Source organism: Bombyx mori, chromosome 9 (assembly GCF_030269925.1).
Source record: "Bombyx mori chromosome 9, ASM3026992v2".
NCBI lineage: Eukaryota > Metazoa > Arthropoda > Insecta > Lepidoptera > Bombycidae > Bombyx > Bombyx mori.
The window spans coordinates 2,802,499-2,822,095 of record NC_085115.1 but is presented as its reverse complement, the minus strand read 5'-3'; the positions used below and the strand labels follow the sequence as shown (position 1 = coordinate 2,822,095).

At 37.0% G+C, this 19,597-nt stretch overlaps 2 protein-coding genes across 3 annotated transcripts in view; both read right to left on the bottom strand.

The window, feature by feature from the left end:
- LOC119628919 (uncharacterized) overlaps window positions 1-19,597 on the bottom strand; it is a 572,605-nt gene that overhangs the window by 169,236 nt on the left and 383,772 nt on the right. The window lies entirely within an intron of this gene.
- Window positions 2,434-19,028, bottom strand: LOC101741096 (uncharacterized). 2 transcript variants are annotated; one of them, XM_004922879.5, is made up of 7 exons: window positions 18,823-19,028; window positions 15,629-15,849; window positions 6,017-6,210; window positions 5,510-5,758; window positions 4,880-5,063; window positions 4,113-4,285; window positions 2,434-3,289 (listed from the first exon to the last, which is right to left on the bottom strand). In XM_004922879.5, exons 2-7 carry the CDS (start codon window positions 15,846-15,848, stop codon window positions 3,116-3,118), a joined length of 1,194 nt encoding a protein of 397 aa, XP_004922936.1. In that variant the 5' UTR covers window position 15,849; window positions 18,823-19,028; the 3' UTR covers window positions 2,434-3,115. The 2 variants fall into 2 exon arrangements, with proteins under 2 accessions (XP_004922936.1, XP_037868948.1); XM_038013020.2 differs by having other exon boundaries at window positions 18,715-18,890.

Here is a 19,597-nt window from a genome sequence, read left to right as displayed (position 1 = left end):
TCAAAGTCTCCGAACGATGGGAAAATGTAAATTTGAATTGAAATATAATCAAAATAGCCTTATTATCATCTCCTTATGTTAAAACTTTTGTGCATATTTTATACAAGTTGACGTGGAATATTATTGTTTGATCGCCTCTTTTCAGAGTAATTGTAAGAACTAAAATCAAATCAGTAGACTTATGTAATTAAAAAATGTATTGCATTATCTTTATTATTATTATTATTATATTGTTTTGTTTTTTCACGAATAGCGCACAAAATAGCACAAAATAACTAGTAGCTTCCAATTTCATAAAATTCAAAGTTATTAGTTACGTCCTTACGGGAGGATGCGGAGGGGTACCCTAACCGAGAAAAAACGTCCGTAACGTAAGATTTTTATTAGTAATGCACACAGTGTACAACTTAGCTTTGTAATAACGTACAAAAAATAACATATTTTTATTATATATGTTTTATAAATCATTGTGAATAAAATAAATAAGCTGATAACTTTGTAAAGTAGTTTTATCCTTATTTTTATCAATAAAAAAATGATAATAAAAAATATATACCCGAATAATTATTTTCTTTATACCTCGAATAGAACTTAAAATTCATATTTTTATAATAAGGAACTTCGTTCCTATCCGATGTCCCACGACACCACATATTTTTTTAGCGGCGCTTACTTACTACCTAGCTTAACAAATTATAAATCGATTCTCAGAGTCTCCGAAAAAAAATCCTAATGAAACGGAGAACGAAACCGGGTAAGGAACCGGGTAAATTGTTCGAAATTTATTTACTTGTCTGTCCGTAACTTAGATTAAGTACGGTTCCTAACAATTGAAATGTTCCGTGAGTTCTTGAATAACTCATTTCGTGTTACTTATTTGAGTTGAACATTGACTTGAAAGGCTTAATAGTAAATTTTAAAAGTAGTGTATTTTTTTTTAAATTACTATTATTTATTGGTGGTAGGGCCTCTTGTGAGTCCGCACGCGTAGGTACCACCGCCCTGCCTATTTCTGCCGTGAAGCGGTAATGCGTTTCGGTTGGACGGGTGGGGCAGCCGTTGTTACTATACGGAGACCTTAGAACTTATATCTCAAGGTGGGTGACGCATTTACTTTGTAGATGTCTATGAGCTCCAGTAACCACTTAATACCAGGTGGACTGTGAGCTCGTCGACCCATATAAGCTATAAAAAACGGTGATAAATTGTCGTTGCAGACGAGTTCAAAGGCTTGCTGGCGGTAAATGGTCGTAGCCTCAAGGCGCTCGGTGTACCCACATCGACGCCATTATATCGGTGTTCAAAAAATATGAAGTGAACATTTTCAACTATGGAAATACTATATTATTATTATTATTATTAATTTTTTTTTTATTGCCCTTGTAGGCGGACGAGCATACGGCCCACCTGATGGTGAGTGGTTACCGTTGCCCATGGACTTCAGCAATGCCAGGGGCAGAGCCAAGCCGCTGCCTACCATATATTATACCCAATGCCGAGAATTACTTTACGAAAATGTTATCTACGAAACATTAGGGATTTAGATCGAAAGATAATTATAATTTCGCTCGTAAATCTTTTTGATATCGTTACAAAGATAAATTGTAAATAGACGTCTAAAAAAGGTATTAGTAAATTTTATTGTACAAACAACACCAAGTAATAATATTTAAGTGTAAATAATATTGTTTTTGTGTACAGCTAGACCAATGTTTACATCGACCGTTTACTTTTAGTTTTAGTTGGATTTATTTAATATGACATTTTACTTTTACGAGATTGAAGGGATATCATGTTTAAATTTTACAGAAATAAAATAATATTATACTAGAGGCCCCGCAGTAGCCTAAATTCGAGTATAATTAATTGGAATTGTATAATAAGTTTGTACACTATTATAATTGTATTTTATACTTTTAAAATCACAAATTTCGCCAACGCTACACTATAAAAAATATTAATAAAGACAAACAATATGTATGTAATCTATTCTCAATTTGATTCACAGACGTCAAGAACAAATGTTTGACACTAAATAGTATGCATGCGTGTGTGCGTTAAATACACGGTATGTAGTGTGTGTAATGTTTTCTTTATTGATTTAATGTATCTTTTATGAATTATTTTAAAAAAAAAAGCATTGTGCACTTCTTCTCTATATTCTCTATAAGTGTGGAAAATTTCATACTCCTCCGTCCGCGCAATTTTCGTAAAAAGGGATATAAAGTTTTTGCTTCACGTATTAATATATAGATGTGTATTCTTGTGGTTTAATCTAGCATTTAACGTATATATTAAATAACATATGAGATGTTTCGAAAATAAATTCTGATTAAGGTATTCATTTGAATTTAAATGTTGTATTAAGTAAAGTTTATTTGAAATGTATTAGATCGAATAAACACTGCAGGGAAAATAAAATATTGTTATACGTAATTTTGGAATATAATTTATTATCATCTATAGGTTTTCTTTGGGATGTCCATACAATATTACAACCGATTAATTATTTAGTTATTTATTTCATACTCATGAGGTAAATATCGTCAATAAATCCCATTTTAATCATTACTCATATTTGTTTTAAATAATTTATGCCATTCAATTTTATATTGGACATCGTTATATCGTTATAATTAGGACTTGTATATCTCAGCCGTTTAACCACTTAACATCAGATTGGCTGTGAGTTCGTCTGCCTATTTAAGCTAATAAACTAAAATAATATAGAAACATAAAATATTTGTAGTCCTTTTTTATGTCTTATTTTATATGAGGTTGGGGAAATCGAATCCAGGACCCAATAGATAATGTGGTTATTACAAAACCTCCTGGCGCTTCATAATCTGTTTATAGAAAAATCGATCCTATTTAAAACTATTTTAACGTGTAATTCAAATATTCTCGATGATTTTAACAACAGATAATACTTATTTTTTAGTTTACACTTAGAGACGAGCACACAGCTGGTAAGTACCGACTTATTGTCCTAGATATTGTAAGTAAATTGCTAAATTACTCTTTGAGGTTTGAGTTATGCGTCCGGCCTCAAATCTGGGCTGGCCTTTTGTGCTGGATACACGATAGGACTACGGGCTCACTTTAGCAAGTTAAATCATTTAGTTTTTTGGGTTTCAGTCTTTGTCAGTAATGGTTTGTTGATACTATCAATAAGTTCGGGGTTCGCTTCCAATATCGCCTTTCCTTCGGCCGTTTCTGCAGACGGAGCCTCACCGTGGAATGTCTCTTCGGTGTACACGTTGTACTGCTTCCTCATCGTACCGTGCCACTGAACAATTAGAATCATTTTGAGTTTATGAGATTTTCAGTAGATCTAGTCAGCCTAGTTTGGAATATCTTTGTGTTTTTCAATTACATGATTATTTTAATAAATTGTCAACATGATTGCAATTTTATTCTAGCTTCTATACCCATTTGAACATACCGAGTACATAGATTATCATGCGTTTTTATAATTTAAGTAACTTATAACTCTAGTAGCATTGATTTCTCTTGAATTCGAAAAGTTATTAAAAACACTGCCAACATATTTGATTGGCGTAGGTGGACATACGAACATGCAGTCTATTTTAGTTTATGTAGATATTGAAGCCCAGCACAACGGTAACGACTTAAAGGACAATCATCACGACAAATAAATCGGAAAGTGTGAATTCATTCCCGCAGACATACATACGTTGAATATCGATATAACAAATCATGGGATCGACTATAAATAAATTATTAAAGTAGAAATACAGGCGGTTGATTTTTTTTTATTTTTTTTTATTGCTTACTTGGGTGGACGAGCTCACAGACCACCTGGTGTTAAGTGGTTACTGGAGCCCATAGACATCTACAACGTAAATGCGCCACCCACTTTGAGACATAAGTTCTAAGGTCTCAGTACAGCTACAACGGCTGCCCTGCCCTTCAAGCCAAAACGCATTACTGCTTCACGGCAGAAATAGGCAGGGTGGTGGTACCTACCCGCGCGGACTCACAAGAGGTTCTACTACCAGTTAATATGATATGGGCAAGAAGAAGATAGCTCGTTGCTATATTAATAGATATTGTTTAAGGTTTCTACAATAGCGTAAGTAAAAGCTGACCTTGTCCCACAGATACATATTGAAGCCAAAGTTGCAATGGAAAAATTCGTGATGCTGATCATGGAATTCGGCGTCAGGCTGCCACGGCTGCCACCACTGGGCCTTAAAATTGATGCCGGAATGATCAATGATGCCGTGGTAGTAATTGTAAATGGCCACAGCGTAGAATGATGCTGGAAATATTTTTAAGATTTTATTATTACAACTACATCAAATATATATATATATTTTTCCGTATTAAATTATATACTCGTAAATTAGACGGTTTTGCAAATTCAATTCAATATCCGTTTGAATAACTATTATATAATATTACAAATGGCGCGAAAATTATTTTTCCAAAATCGAGTCGTACCTAAATCTATTCAAAATTTAAATTAAATAAAGAACCATTGAAGCAATTGGTGTATCTATACATAAACAGGCAAACGCAAAACGGTTAAGTGCCAATTTCTTCTCTGTAATTTTTTTCTGGTGTTTATATTTAGTAGCTTACGAACTTTAGTGCTATCCATACTTTTGGGATTTTTCCCAAATATCAACAACAACATAAAAGAGAAAAATTAATACATACAATACATCTAACACTAGAAGAAGTATCGGTGTTTTTGGTCGACTTTTGATCAATAGTTTACCTACTAGTTATTATAAATAAGAAGAGTTTATAGTTCAATGAAAAAATTAAAACATTTTTTGGAGAACGTTTTCAGATGAAATAATATCCAACTTTATAATTTATGATCAACAAATAATCTGTCAAAACTTACCCCAATGTGTAGGTATTGTGAAGAGAGGTAGACACATCGTTAGTTGGATATGCATAATTTCTACTGGATGGATGGCAGTTACAGAAAAGGCTGTAGGCTGTTTGTACTTATGGTGGAGCTTGTGGAAATGCTTGTACAACCAAGGAGTGTGATAAAGACGATGCATAATATAGGTCGTGTAATCCTGGAAAAAAAAGGAACGGATACTTAGATCTTCTTAAAATGAATGATATTGATACACAGATAAACTTAGGGTTTTTTTTTATTTTTTTATTGCCGTATAGGCAGACGAGCATACGGCCCACCTGATGGTGAGTGGTTACCGTCGCTCATAGACGTCAGCAACGCCAGGGGCAGAGCCAGGCCGCTGCCTACCGTTTAATACTCTCCACAAGCCTCGTTTGAAGAAGGACATGTCATAGCGCTCGGGAAACACCGTGGAGGGGAGCTCATTCCATAGCCGGATGGTATGTGGCAAAAAAGATCTCTGGAAACGCACTGTGGATGAACGTCGTGGCTCCAGGTAGTATGGATGAACTCTACTCCGGTGGCGGGTGGTGCGATGGTAATAGGGTTCATTGATTAATTTCTAAAGTATCAAAATAGGTAAAAATATTAAGGACAACTTACAATATAAATGAAAATAACTGGAAACTGCAAGAAGAACCAGATCCATCCGTACTCATCGAACTGAAAATAGACTGTGCACGGATTCCCATTGAAGATGTAACAGGCTAAAAAAGCTGAGAATGAACTTGTAATAATGAGAGATAGGGTTCCTATCATGATTTCGTGGCGTTCCAACTCAGGGGACAGCCATTTGTTCGGCTGGATCTTCCATTCACTGGCGAGGTGCCTTCTCTTCACGTAGAAGTACCACTGGAAGGAAAAACACTTTTCTTGGAATCTATGCTTTATTTCAATCAGTTAGCGTCAGAGAATTTAACAGTGCTCCGAATTCTAGTGAAAGATATATAGTTAAAAAAAAATATTGACGCGTATTCCTGAATTGAATTTCTTAGGCGTTTGTATTTTCTTTAGACTGGCTTGGATGACGATAGCTTCTAAGGCCATTTCAAATTTGTCAATATTAATTACAACAAATAATCAATTGATTAGCGAAAGATAAATACTTACATGTAAAAATCCTCCGATGATAAAGTAAAATCCAAATGAAACAACATTAGCTAATATGAATATGATACTGAAATTCTCCATTTTCAAGTTTCTAGATGTGAACAGCTCGAATATTTCCTCGACTGAGGCATTTTTGGTTTGCGTGTGTCCCGTGATTTGCTTCAGCGCTGTGACTAGAATGACGACCCACTCTCCTGGAAAACGAATGATTAAAATTCAGAAATCTATTTCATTTAATTGGTTTTGCTTTTTGGCTTTGTACTCGTAGCTAGCTGGGTATTCGAAATTTGCTGGGCTATGGCCCAAATTTTATATTTGATTATTAAATAATTGATTATTAAATAATTATTGAAGTATATATAATATAATAATAATTTATAAATAATAAATTATTATCTAATAGTTCAATAATTATTTAAATCAAACTTGTAGTTTCAGATGAGTACGATCAAAAAAAAACTGGGAGCTTTGTATTATATTGCAGAATTTTACCACTTCTGGACATATTACAGAAAAATCTTCAAAAATGATTAATATACGTACATATATAAATTATACATGTTGATTTACAAGAAATATTTTTTAAATATTCATATATTTACAAAATAGCGTCACCATGATTATGCTGATTGTGTTTAACGCTGAGGAGTGTATTTTTATGCTTTTTAAGATAATATTGAAATAATCCTCGTGATAAGTTATCTAATTAGGTGCACACACTATTAGACGGGTGTTAAGTGCTGACGAGATTTCAGATTTTCAAGCCTGCTGCTGAGGATGAGCATTACATAAACAGGTAGGTAGGGTAGGGTAAGTACTACCTGCCTATTTCTGCCGTGAAGCAGTAATGCGTTTCGGTTTGAAGGGTGAGGCAGCCGTTGTAACTATACTAAGACCTTAGAACTTATATGTCAAGGTGGGTGGCGCATTTACGTTGTAGATGTCTATGGGCTCCAGTAACCACTTAACAACCAGGTGGGCTGTGAGCTCGTCTACCAATCTAAGCAATAAATAAAAAAAGTCAATTAGTTAAAACTTCTATGTTTCTATACATAGGTTGTTGGATCATAGTTAGATATTTTTAAAGCTACTTCTTACTGTTAATTTTTTTACCATTATAATTTTATTCATTTTAAGACTTTTGGAATAGTATTTCATGGTCGAATATAATAAAGGCGAGATAAAAATTAAAAAAGTAGTTTTGATTATGCCAATGATCCCGAAAAATGAAAAAGTCACAAAACAGACATTTTTTAATGCGATATTAGACATCAATAATTACTCAAATTTCGATTTTAATACAAATAAAATTTAGTGTCACAAATTTAAAACTAAACATAGTTTTAAATTTGTGACCAACCACAAAATAAATTAGCGAGTCTAAAGAAAATAAGTTAATTCCACGTACAGTCTATAAGGTCCTTGAACAAAAAAAAGCCTGACTTTGATAGAGAAGATGTTTAGCGCTTACTAACATTTGAACATGAAAATGAAAATCCAACTCAAACAAACTGCCATACCATAAGATACTCTTCAGTTTTAATATTTTCAAAAAATATTAATCATGAATATCAAGAAATAGACGGTAGCTGTCCTAAAAATCAAATGTCGAAGAATAACAAGCTTAGTCGTCTGTGTACAGGAAAAATGTAAAGCAATCGGAGCTTCGGAAATAATTGAGTGTGATTAAAGGCGCTTTTAAACCGTAAAACTAATTTTAATCATTTATTTAATATTTATTATACAATTATTAGTTCACTGCGCTTATCTAATCAATATTCCTGCATTCGTAATACGCTGTATCTTACGAATAATTCATAGTTCTCGGTTGCTGTGTATGTTTCATGAGATGCGCTTTGAGGTATTATCCGAGACAATCCCGTCTAAGCCTTTCAACTAAAGGAATAATATCTGTATCGAAACTGAGTTTACCCACATTTCTGGGTACCATTGCACTCATTCGCGGCGCATATCCAGAGGTATTTACTGATGACTGACTAAGCCCAAGGGTAGAGGCTACCCTCATGCTTATTTCTTTTTTTTATATTGCTGAGTTGGGTGGACGATCTCACAGCCCACCTGGTGTTAAGTAGTTACTGGAGCCCATAGACATCTACAACGTAAATGTCACCACCCACCTTGAGATATAAGTTCTAAGATCTCAGTATAGTCACAACGGCTGCCCCACCCTTCAAACCGAAACGAATTATTGCTTCACGGCAGAAATAGGCACGGTGGTGGTGCCTACCCGTGCGGACTCACAAGAGGTCCTACCACCAGTGAGTTTCTGCTGAATTTACTGTCGACCTGTCAATGCTGATATTCATGAGAAACAGCTACTATTTACCAACAATTAGAGTAATCTAGTTTATCTCTGAAGTCAAAAAAATGCTCAAGTCGACATAAGAATAGGACACAAATCTGTTTATTACAATATGACGTCGCCAACTCAAAACAGTCAATCTGAAACTATACGCTTTCTTCGCCCTAGTGTTTAAATATCAATAAAACAACGTGGACTTACAACCAACAGTACAATATATACGTGAAGCAAAAACTTTCTACCCCTTTTTCCGAAAACTGCGTAGACGGAGGAGTATGAAATAGAGAATTAGAGACTTATAGAGAATTTAAAGAAGGAGTGCAGAATGTTATTCCTTTTTTATTTTGTGCATAAAAAATACATTAAATCAATACAAAAAACATTACACACACTACCATGTATTTGACACAACACACCTAAATATACTCCTTGTTTATTGTTATCGTTTTAAGTCTGTGGTAAAATTGAGAATAGATTCATATTGTTTGTCTTTATTTGTATTATTAGTCTTGGCGAAACCTGTGATTATAGAAGTATAATAGTCGACAATAGAATCAATAATAATATTCAAACTTATAATTTCAATTAATTATAGTCGAATTTCCTTATTAATAATGTATACATTTTTAAACACTTGAACTTGGATAGAAATATGTTGCCAAATACCACGACTCAATCAATGCTTTTGATAGCGTATCAGCTAATAACATTACTATTCGATAATGTTATGATAACGTGTTGTCGTTACGTTGATTGCATTATTTAAAGAACGTATCACTAATTACATATTATCTATATATTGATACGTGAAGCAAAAACTTTGTATCCCTTTTTACGAAAATTGCGCGGACGGAGGAGTATGAAATTTTCCACACTTATAAAAAATATAGAGAAGAAGTGCACAATGCTAATTTTTTTTTTAAATAATGCATAAAAGATACATAAAATTCAATAAATAAAACATTACACACACTACGTACCATGACGTATTTGACGCACACACGCATGCATACTATTTATTGTCAAGCTTTTGTTCTTGACGTCTGTTGTCAAATTGAGAATAGATTAAACATTATTTGTCTTTGTTAATATTTTTTATAGTGTAGTCTTGGCGAAATTTGTGATTATAGAAGTATAAAATACAATCTTAATAGTGTACATGGTAATGTATTTGACACACACTACTGTCATGCATACTATTTGTTTATTGTCAAATTTTTCTTTGCATTCTGTCAGTTATAGTCTGTCAAACTGAGAATATATTAAATATTGTTTTCTCTTTACTATTATTTGTCTAAAGTGTAGTTTTGACGAAATCTGTGATTAAAGAAGTATTTAATAGTCTTTAACAATAGAATCATAATAGCGTACAAACTTATAATTTCCATTAGTTATAGTCGAATTTCGACTACCAGGGGACCACTAGTTATTCCAATTACGTCACGCATTTCATTAAGTACCGGATTTTAATAAGAGATTTTAAGTTCTTTAAAGTATTCTAGCAGACTAAATATTGGCTTAAATTGTCATGCTTCGCACTATACTCCGCGTATCTAAGACCTTGAGATCTTCTTATCGTAAAAATGAAACCCCTTAGGAAAAGACTGCCATACACTGTTGATTCTTTTTGTATGAAAAACAAAAGTGAAGAGCTTACGATCCATCTGGTGTTAAGAGATGGCCGGATGCCATAAAAATGAACAATATAAAGGCAGAAACCCACTTAGAGAAATGATTTCTAAGTTCCAAGTCATAGTTTTTACAGTACAAACTGTATCTAACTACCTACCTACCCTACCACAAGTGAAGACGATACCAGTATGACGTCCTACTCCCAGTAACCGTACTCTCAATGGACGTACTACCATCAGTATAGACACCCTATCACCAGTATAGACGCCCTACCCCCAGTCAGACGCCGTACTCTCAATAAGTCGCTTCACGACCATTCTCTTATCATGTTTTTTTTTTTTTTATTGCCTTTGTAGGCAGACGGGCATACGGCCCACCTGATGGTGAGTGGTTACCGTCGTCCATGGACTTCAGCAATGCCAGGGGCAGAGCCAAGCCGCTGCCTACCGCTTAATACTCTCCACAAGCCTCGTTTGAAGAAGGACATGCCATAGCGCTCGGGAAACAACGTGGAGGGGAGCTCATTCCATAGCCGGATGGTACGTGGCAAAAAAGATCTCTGGAAACGCACTGTGGATGACCGCAGTAGCTCCAGGTAGTATGGATGAACTCTACTCCGGTGGCGGGCGGTGCGATGATAAAAACGAGATGCTGGTATCATCTCAAACAATTCCTCAGAGCACTCCCCATGGAACATACGGTATAAAATACAGAGGGAACCGACGTCTCTCCGCAGACCCAGAGGCTCCAAACGATCCGAGAGAATGGGATTATCGACAATCCGAACGGCCCTCCTCTGTATGGAGTCAAATGGAAGAAGCTGGTATTTGGGAGCCCCGGCCCAGAGATGGGAGCAGTACTCCACGCGAGGCCGGACTTGTGCTTTATAAAGCAAAAGTCTTTGTCCAGGCGTGAAGTACCGCTTCGCTCTGTTGAGGACTTCCAGCATTTTGGACGCCAACTTGGCTTTGCCTTCCAAATGACTCCGAAACTGGACATCGCTCGAAATGTCAACCCCAAGTATCCCGACACTCTCGGAAGGTTGCAGGGATACTCCTTGGAATTGCGGCGCCATGACAAAGGGGTCCTTCTTCGCAGTGAACGCGCAAACTTGTGTCTTTAACGGGTTGAATTGAACCAAGTTTAATTCACCCCATTCGGAGACTCGCCCCAGAGAGCTCTCCACTTCAGACACAAGTTTTGATCGTCTCTCTTGCACCACGCTACGAGAGAGACTCTGATGGCCGATATATCGCGCATCCCCCGTGCTGTCATCTGCATAGCAATGCATGCCATCAATAGACAGCATGTCATTGATATACAGGATGAAAAGCGTGGGGGAGAGCCACGAACCTTGTGGAACGCCAGCGTTAATGGTCATGGTATCAGAACAGTCACCGTCTACAATCAACTTAAAGCATTGTTGCATGACATTTGGATTACATTAAATGTCTGCCTATTAGATAATGCTATTTGTTTCTTTCAAGTTGAAACAGATGGCATGGCGTTTCATAGCTTATTATTTTCATCGGTTTTCATGAGCCGCAGGTATAATTAAAGCTACTTTTACATTTATTATTATTATTATCTATTTCGCTTTTACAATATAAAATAAACATGAAGAACCGTAAAATTAGTTTTAATTATCTTTCATAGCTATCGAGTTGCACAAATAATAAAGATGCATTTCTCACAGAAGAAAAACAAAGGAATCGACTTTTTGCTTTTTCGTGATCTAAAACACATCACTAAAATCTCTAAACACTAAAATCACATTATTAATGCTAAATTGATAATCAGATCCTTTGTTTGCGCATAAATTGTACATGTCATTAGAATTATCTACATACATGATGATATGATGGAAAATATATCTGAAGGTTATCAATGTGTACATAGAGGTTGTTTTATTTTTATTTGTGAAGCAATAATAATACATTTTGTTCCTTTTTTTTATCACTTTCTATTTAAAGTAGCAAGGGCTTTCTTGTTCGTCTGTTTGGGTGAAGTGTATGAATTTACACATGTCTAATTTGTTAGTCATAAGCTAAGAAATTGATTTGCTAGTCTCGAAAATTTTAAAATAGTTCGGAAGCAGACAACAGGGCAAGAAAACGTGGAAAAGAAAGTCTTTCAGTGTTAAGTTCGTTTTAAAACTCTTGTTTACTTTCTTATCTGTTGTTTCAATTAAGAAACCAGTATATAAAGTTTGTATATACAGTTGGTATGGTAAAGTTGGAATATAAAGCCGGTATGGTTGGTATATAAAGTGGGTATGGTAAAGTTGGAATGTAAAGCCGGTATGGTTGGTATATAAAGTTAGTATGGTAAAGTTGGAATATAAAGCCGGCATGGTTGGTATATAAAGTTAGTATGGTAAAGTTGGAATATAGAGTCGGTATGGTTGGTACCTATATAAAGTTGGTATGGTAAAGTTGGAATATAAAGCCGGCATGGTTGGTATATAAAGTTAGTATGGTAAAGTTGGAATATAGAGCCGGTATGGTTGGTACCTATATAAAGTTGGTATGGTAAAGTTGGAATATAAAGCCGGTATGGTTGGGATATAAAGTTGGTATGGTAAAGTTGGAATATAAAGCCGGTATGGTTGGTATATAAAGTTAGTATGGTAAAGTTGGAATATAAAGCCGGCATGGTTGGTATATAAAATTCGCTAAAATTAAAACGGGCATTGCCACAGGGATGCCACATCGCTGAATGCCATAAATACTTTGTACAAGTCTCAGTTGATGGATGATAATGATGATGAGATGGAACCTACAAAGTGAAAATCAACCCTCGCTACAACAAAAAGAATGTATCCTTCGTATAAACCCTCAGTAGGTTCCGTAACTCTCAACACGGCTTGAAATTTAATTGAGTCTTCTGACGAAATTCCTAATGGGCATGAAATGAAATATAATTAATTTCAACTTAAACATAATCGTATTATGCTTGTTAAATATTAAAACGTTGTAACTCTGTTCCGAAAATCCATAATTCCTGAGAAGTACCAGTGAAACAAACTCAGTTTGTTGATATTATTTCTCTACTTTTAGTATTTTTGTACCCATTATCCATATGCTTGGATTCCCTGTTAATCGAATGCTAACAAAAATCTACCGCATGAAGAACAGAATGTAGAATAAAATAAAAAAGTATTGTGTGGTTTTATGAAACCACAGTAAAAGTGATACTTTTTTCACATTATAGACATTTAACTCTGACAAACAACATTTACTTTAAACACTGACAAAAACAAAAACAAAATAGCGTAGATCACTGGCACAAATGAGTACTAGTCTATACACTACACAGTCAGCTGCTGCGAACTATAGGCGCCGCCATATTGGCTTGGCTGCTCTGACGAGCGCCTTTCACTTTATCCCTACCCCGCGGCCAACCGTCACGCGACATGCAACACACAGACGAAAAAGTTTGAGACGATGTAATAAAAGTTTCATTTTAAAATTATCTCGAGAACACTTCACTCCCAAATGGTACTATTTATTTGATAATGTTTAATAATGATAGCTTTGTACTACACGAACCTTACTCATTATATTTTATTAAATGTAAGTTCGATTGAAGAATTCGTGGTATTTTCTTGTTACTGCGCAGATAAAGCCCTCACAAGAGATATATTCTCTTTTTCAATTTTCAGTTCAAATTCAATTTTCTATCATATTAAGGCAATTATTATAGCAAAAATGTAATCGATCTTGAATTTTTGTTAATATTAATTTGTTTTCTTTTGGAAATGTAAAACAGCACTAAAAAATTTAATTCGAATTTGGAAAGTACTAGTTTTTTTTGGAAAATCACAAAATTGGTAGAAAATTCCGAATGCTGAAGGTTATTTTGTTTTGTATTGCATGGAATGGTGTGTGGGCTCATGGTTAATCTGGTAACAAGTGGCTACTGGAGCAGTATATACTACAATTATCACTTAAGAGATGAGAGCATCTGTATTATTGTTAAGTTAATAATAATAATAATAAATATTTACTAACAACCACGCCACGTTAACTGGTCCCGTGATAAGTTCGTAAAGAACTTGTGTTACAGGTACCAGATAACGGAAATAAATGTAAGATTTTTATTATACACATACATATATTTAATATACATCCATAACCCTGGAAAAGACATTTATATTTATCATACAAATATCTTCCCTTGGCGGGATTCGGGATTTGTTGTTAACTGTATATGTTCGAAGTCGTCATGGCCTAAAGGATAAGGTCCCCGACTCATTCGTATCGAGCGATGTCGTTGTGCCGGCGTTCGAATCTTAAACCAATTTTTCTAATGAAATACATGCTTGGCACATGTTCAAAAGTAACATCCAAGACGAAGAAACAGCATCGTGTAATAAAAAATCAAACCCGCAATAACTATATTAGCCTAATCACTAATGGTAGGGCATGTTTTGAGGCCACACGGGTAGGTACCACCACCCTGGCTATTTCTGCCCTGCAGTAGCAATGCGTTTCGGTTTAAAGGGTGGGGCAGCCGTTGTAACTATACTGAGACCTTGAACTCATATCTCAAGGTGGGTGGCGCATTTACGTTGTAGATGTCCATGTGCCTTTTTTTTTTGGGTCAGTGGCCGAACCTCCTACAAGGTCCCCGCGCCTTGGGAGCACGCGGGGTATGTGGGACTTGACGATCTGCAAGGTGTTGGGAGCAGACCGCGGGCCCAAGGAATTTTAGGGCCCTACCGCACAAAACGACTCCCCTGCACTCTTACACCCGATGTTCGATCTCCGTCCGGGGTCAAAATCCGGTAAGAGTAGAGGGTTCCCGCGGTGAACACTACAACCAAACACGTGGCGCCACCCCGAGGACGCCCGACCGACGGGTCATCGAGGCGATAGTCGACGCCCAACGACGTCGGTCTCCGCGGTACGGTGGTCCTACCAGGCCGCCCGAGTGATGCCGTTGGTGTTCTGGGATATCACGCTAGGCCAGAACCAGCTGGCCGGGTCGGAATGCGATACACCGCCGACTGGGTTGCTCTTCCACAGTACGTTCGGCGACGACAGCGACGACGAAAATGTGGACCGCATTGCAGTCCGTAGCCGCCAACGCGTCGTCCCGTCCTCCTGGTGCCAGCGTGCTGTGATGGTAGCGTGCGGCGCAGCCTCAACCACCTTAGGTCGCCCCGTGACCATTACTGGGAGGAGACTACCTCCTCACAGGGGCCGGAGCTGGACAAAGGCCCTCCTCCGACCTCCGGCTCGGCGGCGGCAGCACGGCGCCGAGAGGGAAGAAGAGTCCTGTTCCGCCGCCTCCTTCTGCGAGATGGTGGGCTCGCAGAAGTCGAGCATCGCCTGCCAGGACTCATCGCTGCCGAGCATCGTAGCCGCGACGGTCGAAAGCGACAAGTCCGGTCCTATTTTTGCAACGAGTACACGTCGCAGCGAAAGCGGGGCAATACACGAGCTTGTGCTCCGCCGTGTCCTCGTTGCAGCCACTGCAGTGGTGGCACTTCGACATCCAGTAACCACTTAACACCAGGTGGACTTATGAGATGGTGGTATTAGCCCGAGTGGGCTCATTATACGCCTTACCGCCCTAATCGCAAGCTGAGGTAAAAATTCAAAGCCGATTTCAGTTAACTTCTTTGTTAACTCTTAATAAAAGTCACTGACCTCTTAAAATTGATCCAAAGGTAAACACCGCCAGAGTCGCTATAAACGTGGAAATGAATTCCGGTAGTCTCTCGAAGAAATTTTCCAAGTTTTCGGCGTATCTTTCGATCCATTTCACGCCTTCCGTCAAAGGATCTTTATGTTTTTGTTCGTGTTTCTCTGTAATTTTGGATCCATTCTCGCTTTTACCGTTTCTGTGCAACGTATCGGAGGCCTTCATTCTAAAAAATAAATAATATGTATTTTATTTGAAATAATAATTGTAAATAGACTTGCTTTAACAAAAACAGTCTTCAAATAGAAAAAAAAATAGATATTCAAAAACAAATGAATATACACTAAAAACAATAATCATCGAAATCGGTTGGCGTGATATTGAGTTATTGAGTTATTCATCTATTTGTTGCGCACGTACTTAATGCAAATTTAAGACTTATATGGTTTTCTCATGGGCGCCATTATCAGAACTGGACTAAATTGAAATGGGACCACACGGGAAGCGTCAGCTTTCTAATAAAAAAAGAATCATCAAAATCGATTCACCCAGTCAAAAGTTATGAGGTAACAAACATAAAAAAGCATACAGTCGAATTGAGAACCTCCCCCTTTTTTGAAGTCGGTTAAAATTGAGATATTATAAAATACTTCCAAGCTGTGAAGGCGAATGAACAGCTGCTAATCGTGAATTTTATCACATTTGTTAATACTTAAATGAAAATGATAAATTGACTACGTAAGAACACTTGATCAGATATAAACATGGAATGTTTAATTAAAAAAAAAACAAATGTAACCCATTAACACACACAAAATATCACGGGCCGTCTTATCGCTAAGAGTGGTCTCTTCCAGATAATCGTTAGGCCGACAAAAGTCATCTAAGGAAATAAACTAGCCGTGGTGTACTTACATAATATAAAAAAGTATATTTCAATCAATATCAATAATCGAATGATAATATTATTTTATTATACCATTATTATTTCCAAAATCACATGGTTTATTTTCATTGAAAAAAGGGTGGGTGAGCTCACGGCCCACCTGGTGTTAAGTGCAGTAGCCACTTAGACACATACATCATAGAGCACGGAGACATCAACAAAGTACATGTCGCCATTCACCTTGATAGATAAGTTTTTGAGTTTTAGATTTTACAGTACCACGGCTGATCCTACCTTTTAAACTAAACGCGTTACTGCCCTGCCGCAAAAAGAGGCAGATCAGTAGAACCTACCCGTGTGAGTCAATAAAATAGGGCATCTTGCAAGCCAGTATCCAATGCCTATAATATAATATATAACTAGTCAGGTCATAAGTATTGTCACACAGTAAAAACTTTTCTTTTAGAATGCTGGCCACAAAAAAGTATATTGAATTCAAATTTCGAATTGTTCATGAAAATAAAAATGTATACTTTTAGAATTTTACTCATTTTTAAATATGGAGTGGACGCTTAAAGAAGATCGTGTTGCAGTTATTGCGTTGCATCTTTGCGGTTACGCGCCAATTCAAATTTTTAACATACTGAAAAATTTGAATATAACCAAAAGATTCGTTTATCGTACCATCAAACGATACAAAGAAGACTCTAGTGTAGATGACAGGTCAAGAAGTGGTCGCCCTCGGTCTGTTAGGACTCCAGCAGTGATAAAAGCTGTGAAGGCGCGAATTCAAAGAAATCCCAAACGTAAGCAGAAACTGTTGGCCCTTCAGATGGGGTTAAGCAGAACCACGGTGAAAAAGGTGTTAAATGAAGACTTAGGGCTTCGGGCATATCGAAGAAAAACAGGACATCGTTTGAATGCTCGTCTAATGGACCTGAGACTGAAGAGATACCGCGCTTTGTTGAAGCGGTACGCGGGAAAAAAATATCGGGAAATTCTTTTTTCGGATGAAAAATTTTTTACCGTAGAAGAGAGCTACAACAAATAAAATGATAAGGTGTACGCAAACAGTAGTGAAGAAGCGAGCAACCGTATTCCGCATGTCCAACGAGGTCATTTTCCATCCTTGCTCATGGTATGGTTGGGAGTTTCTTATTGGGGCTTAACAGAGGTACATTTTTGTGAGAAAGGTGTAAAAACGAATGCAGTTGTGTATCAAAATACAGTCCTGACGAACCTTGTGGAACCTGTTTCTCATACCATGTTCAATAACAGGCACTGGGTATTCCAACAAGATTCGGCGCCAGCTCATAGAGCGAAGAGCACACAAGACTGGCTGGCGGCGCGTGAAATCGACTTCATCCGGCACGAAGATTGGCCCTCCTCCAGTCCAGATTTGAATCCGTTACATTACAAGATATGGCAACACTTTGAGGAAAAGGCGTGCCCAAAGCCTCATCCCAATTTGGAGTCACTCAAGACATCCTTGATTAAGGCAGCCGCCGATATTGACATGGACCTCGTTCGTGCTGCGATAGACGACTGGCCGCGCAGTTTGAAGGCCTGTATTGAAAATCACGGAGGTCATTTTGAATAAACTTTAGTGTCATAAGAATCTATGTTTTGTTAAGATCATTTTGGTATATGAATGGTTACATAATGAATAAACTTGTTTCAATTATTTTACATTAAACATGTGACAGAATTTATGACCTGACTAGGTATTATTATGTTGACAGTGATTGACTGTGTCTACGATTTTACCCTTCAAAGATATTATTAAGCTGTCAGCAATACTTTTTAATCATATTAGAAAATTGACGATTTGCAGGAGAATTGCGATTTTGATTTGATTTGATTTGAATGATATTTAGGCTATAAAGCGGTAGCTTGTCTATTGATTTAGATTCGGACAATTTGCTTAATTACTGGTGGTAGGACCTCTTGTAGGTTCACACGGGTAGGTACCACCACCCTGCCTATTTTTGCCGTGGAGCAGTAATGCGTTTCGGTTTGAACGGTAGGAAAGCCGTTGTAACTATACTGAGACCTTAGAACTCATATCTCAAGGTGTGTGGCGGTATTTACGTTGTAGATGTCTATGAGCTTCGGTAACCATTAACAACAGGTGGGCTGTAAGCTCGTCCACCCATCTAAGCAATAAACAAAAAGACAATTTTTGTCACCCATGCTATACCTTACCCGGTACTGTACACAGAAAACTGCCTGGTATAACACAATAAGTTTTATCAACCTTTGAAAATACACAAAAAGAGCCTTTCTAGCATAATCAGTCATAATCCAAATTACCTTCAGAAACTGTATAAGATCACATTAATTTAAGCACAACACGTCTATTTTCTTGTTAAAGCCATACGCGAATGAAAGTATAATGAAAGCAAAAACGCGTGTTACTTATCCGCATCGATAAGCTTATGTCATGTGTCTAATTATTGGCGATTTTTTTATTATTTAATCTGATAACAAAACGACCTGTGTCCTTAATACTAAGATTCTAAATGACAGAATGATTCCACAGAACTCTACTCGACGTGTTTTTGTTGAAGCCCAGTCGAAAAGCTGTTGGGACGACCTTTTCCTGAAAGAGTTCAGTGATTTTTATCAAACGATAAACATGGTTACGTGATTCGAATCACGGATGGCTTTTGAACGGAGTGATTGGCAGAACGGCTGAGTTTCACGTGTGACGACCAACTTCAGTCAATTCTAGATTTCGAATTCATCCTATTTTCTACTGGCGGTAGGACCTCTTGTGAGTCCGCACGGGTAGGCAACACCACCCTGCCTATTTCTGCCGTGAAGCAGTAATGCGTTTCGGTTTGAAGAGTGGGGCAGCCGTTGTAACTATATTACCCTTCAATAGAACTTTAAAACCTTAGAACTCATATTTCAAGGGGGGTGGTGGCTTTTAAGTTGTGGATGTCTATGTTAACCACTTAACACCAGGTGGGCTGTGAGCTCGTCCACAGACCTATGCAATACAAAAAATTGTATATAGTGAAGGGAATGAGCTGTTCTCAAATTCTTCATCAAATAAAACTTGCCCTTGTCTCTCATAATGTGA

Bases quoted from the DNA above. Each gene is read 5' to 3' on its own strand.
- LOC101741096 (XM_004922879.5), bottom strand. From the start codon at position 15,848: ATGAAGGCCTCCGATACGTTGCACAGAAACGGTAAAAGCGAGAATGGA. The intron at 5,759-6,016 runs GTAAGTATTTAT...TTTTCCTTCCAG, and splicing joins TCATCGGAGGATTTTTACAT to TGGTACTTCTACGTGAAGAG. The intron at 4,286-4,879 runs GTAAGTTTTGAC...AAATATTTCCAG, and splicing joins CACAATACCTACACATTGGG to CATCATTCTACGCTGTGGCC.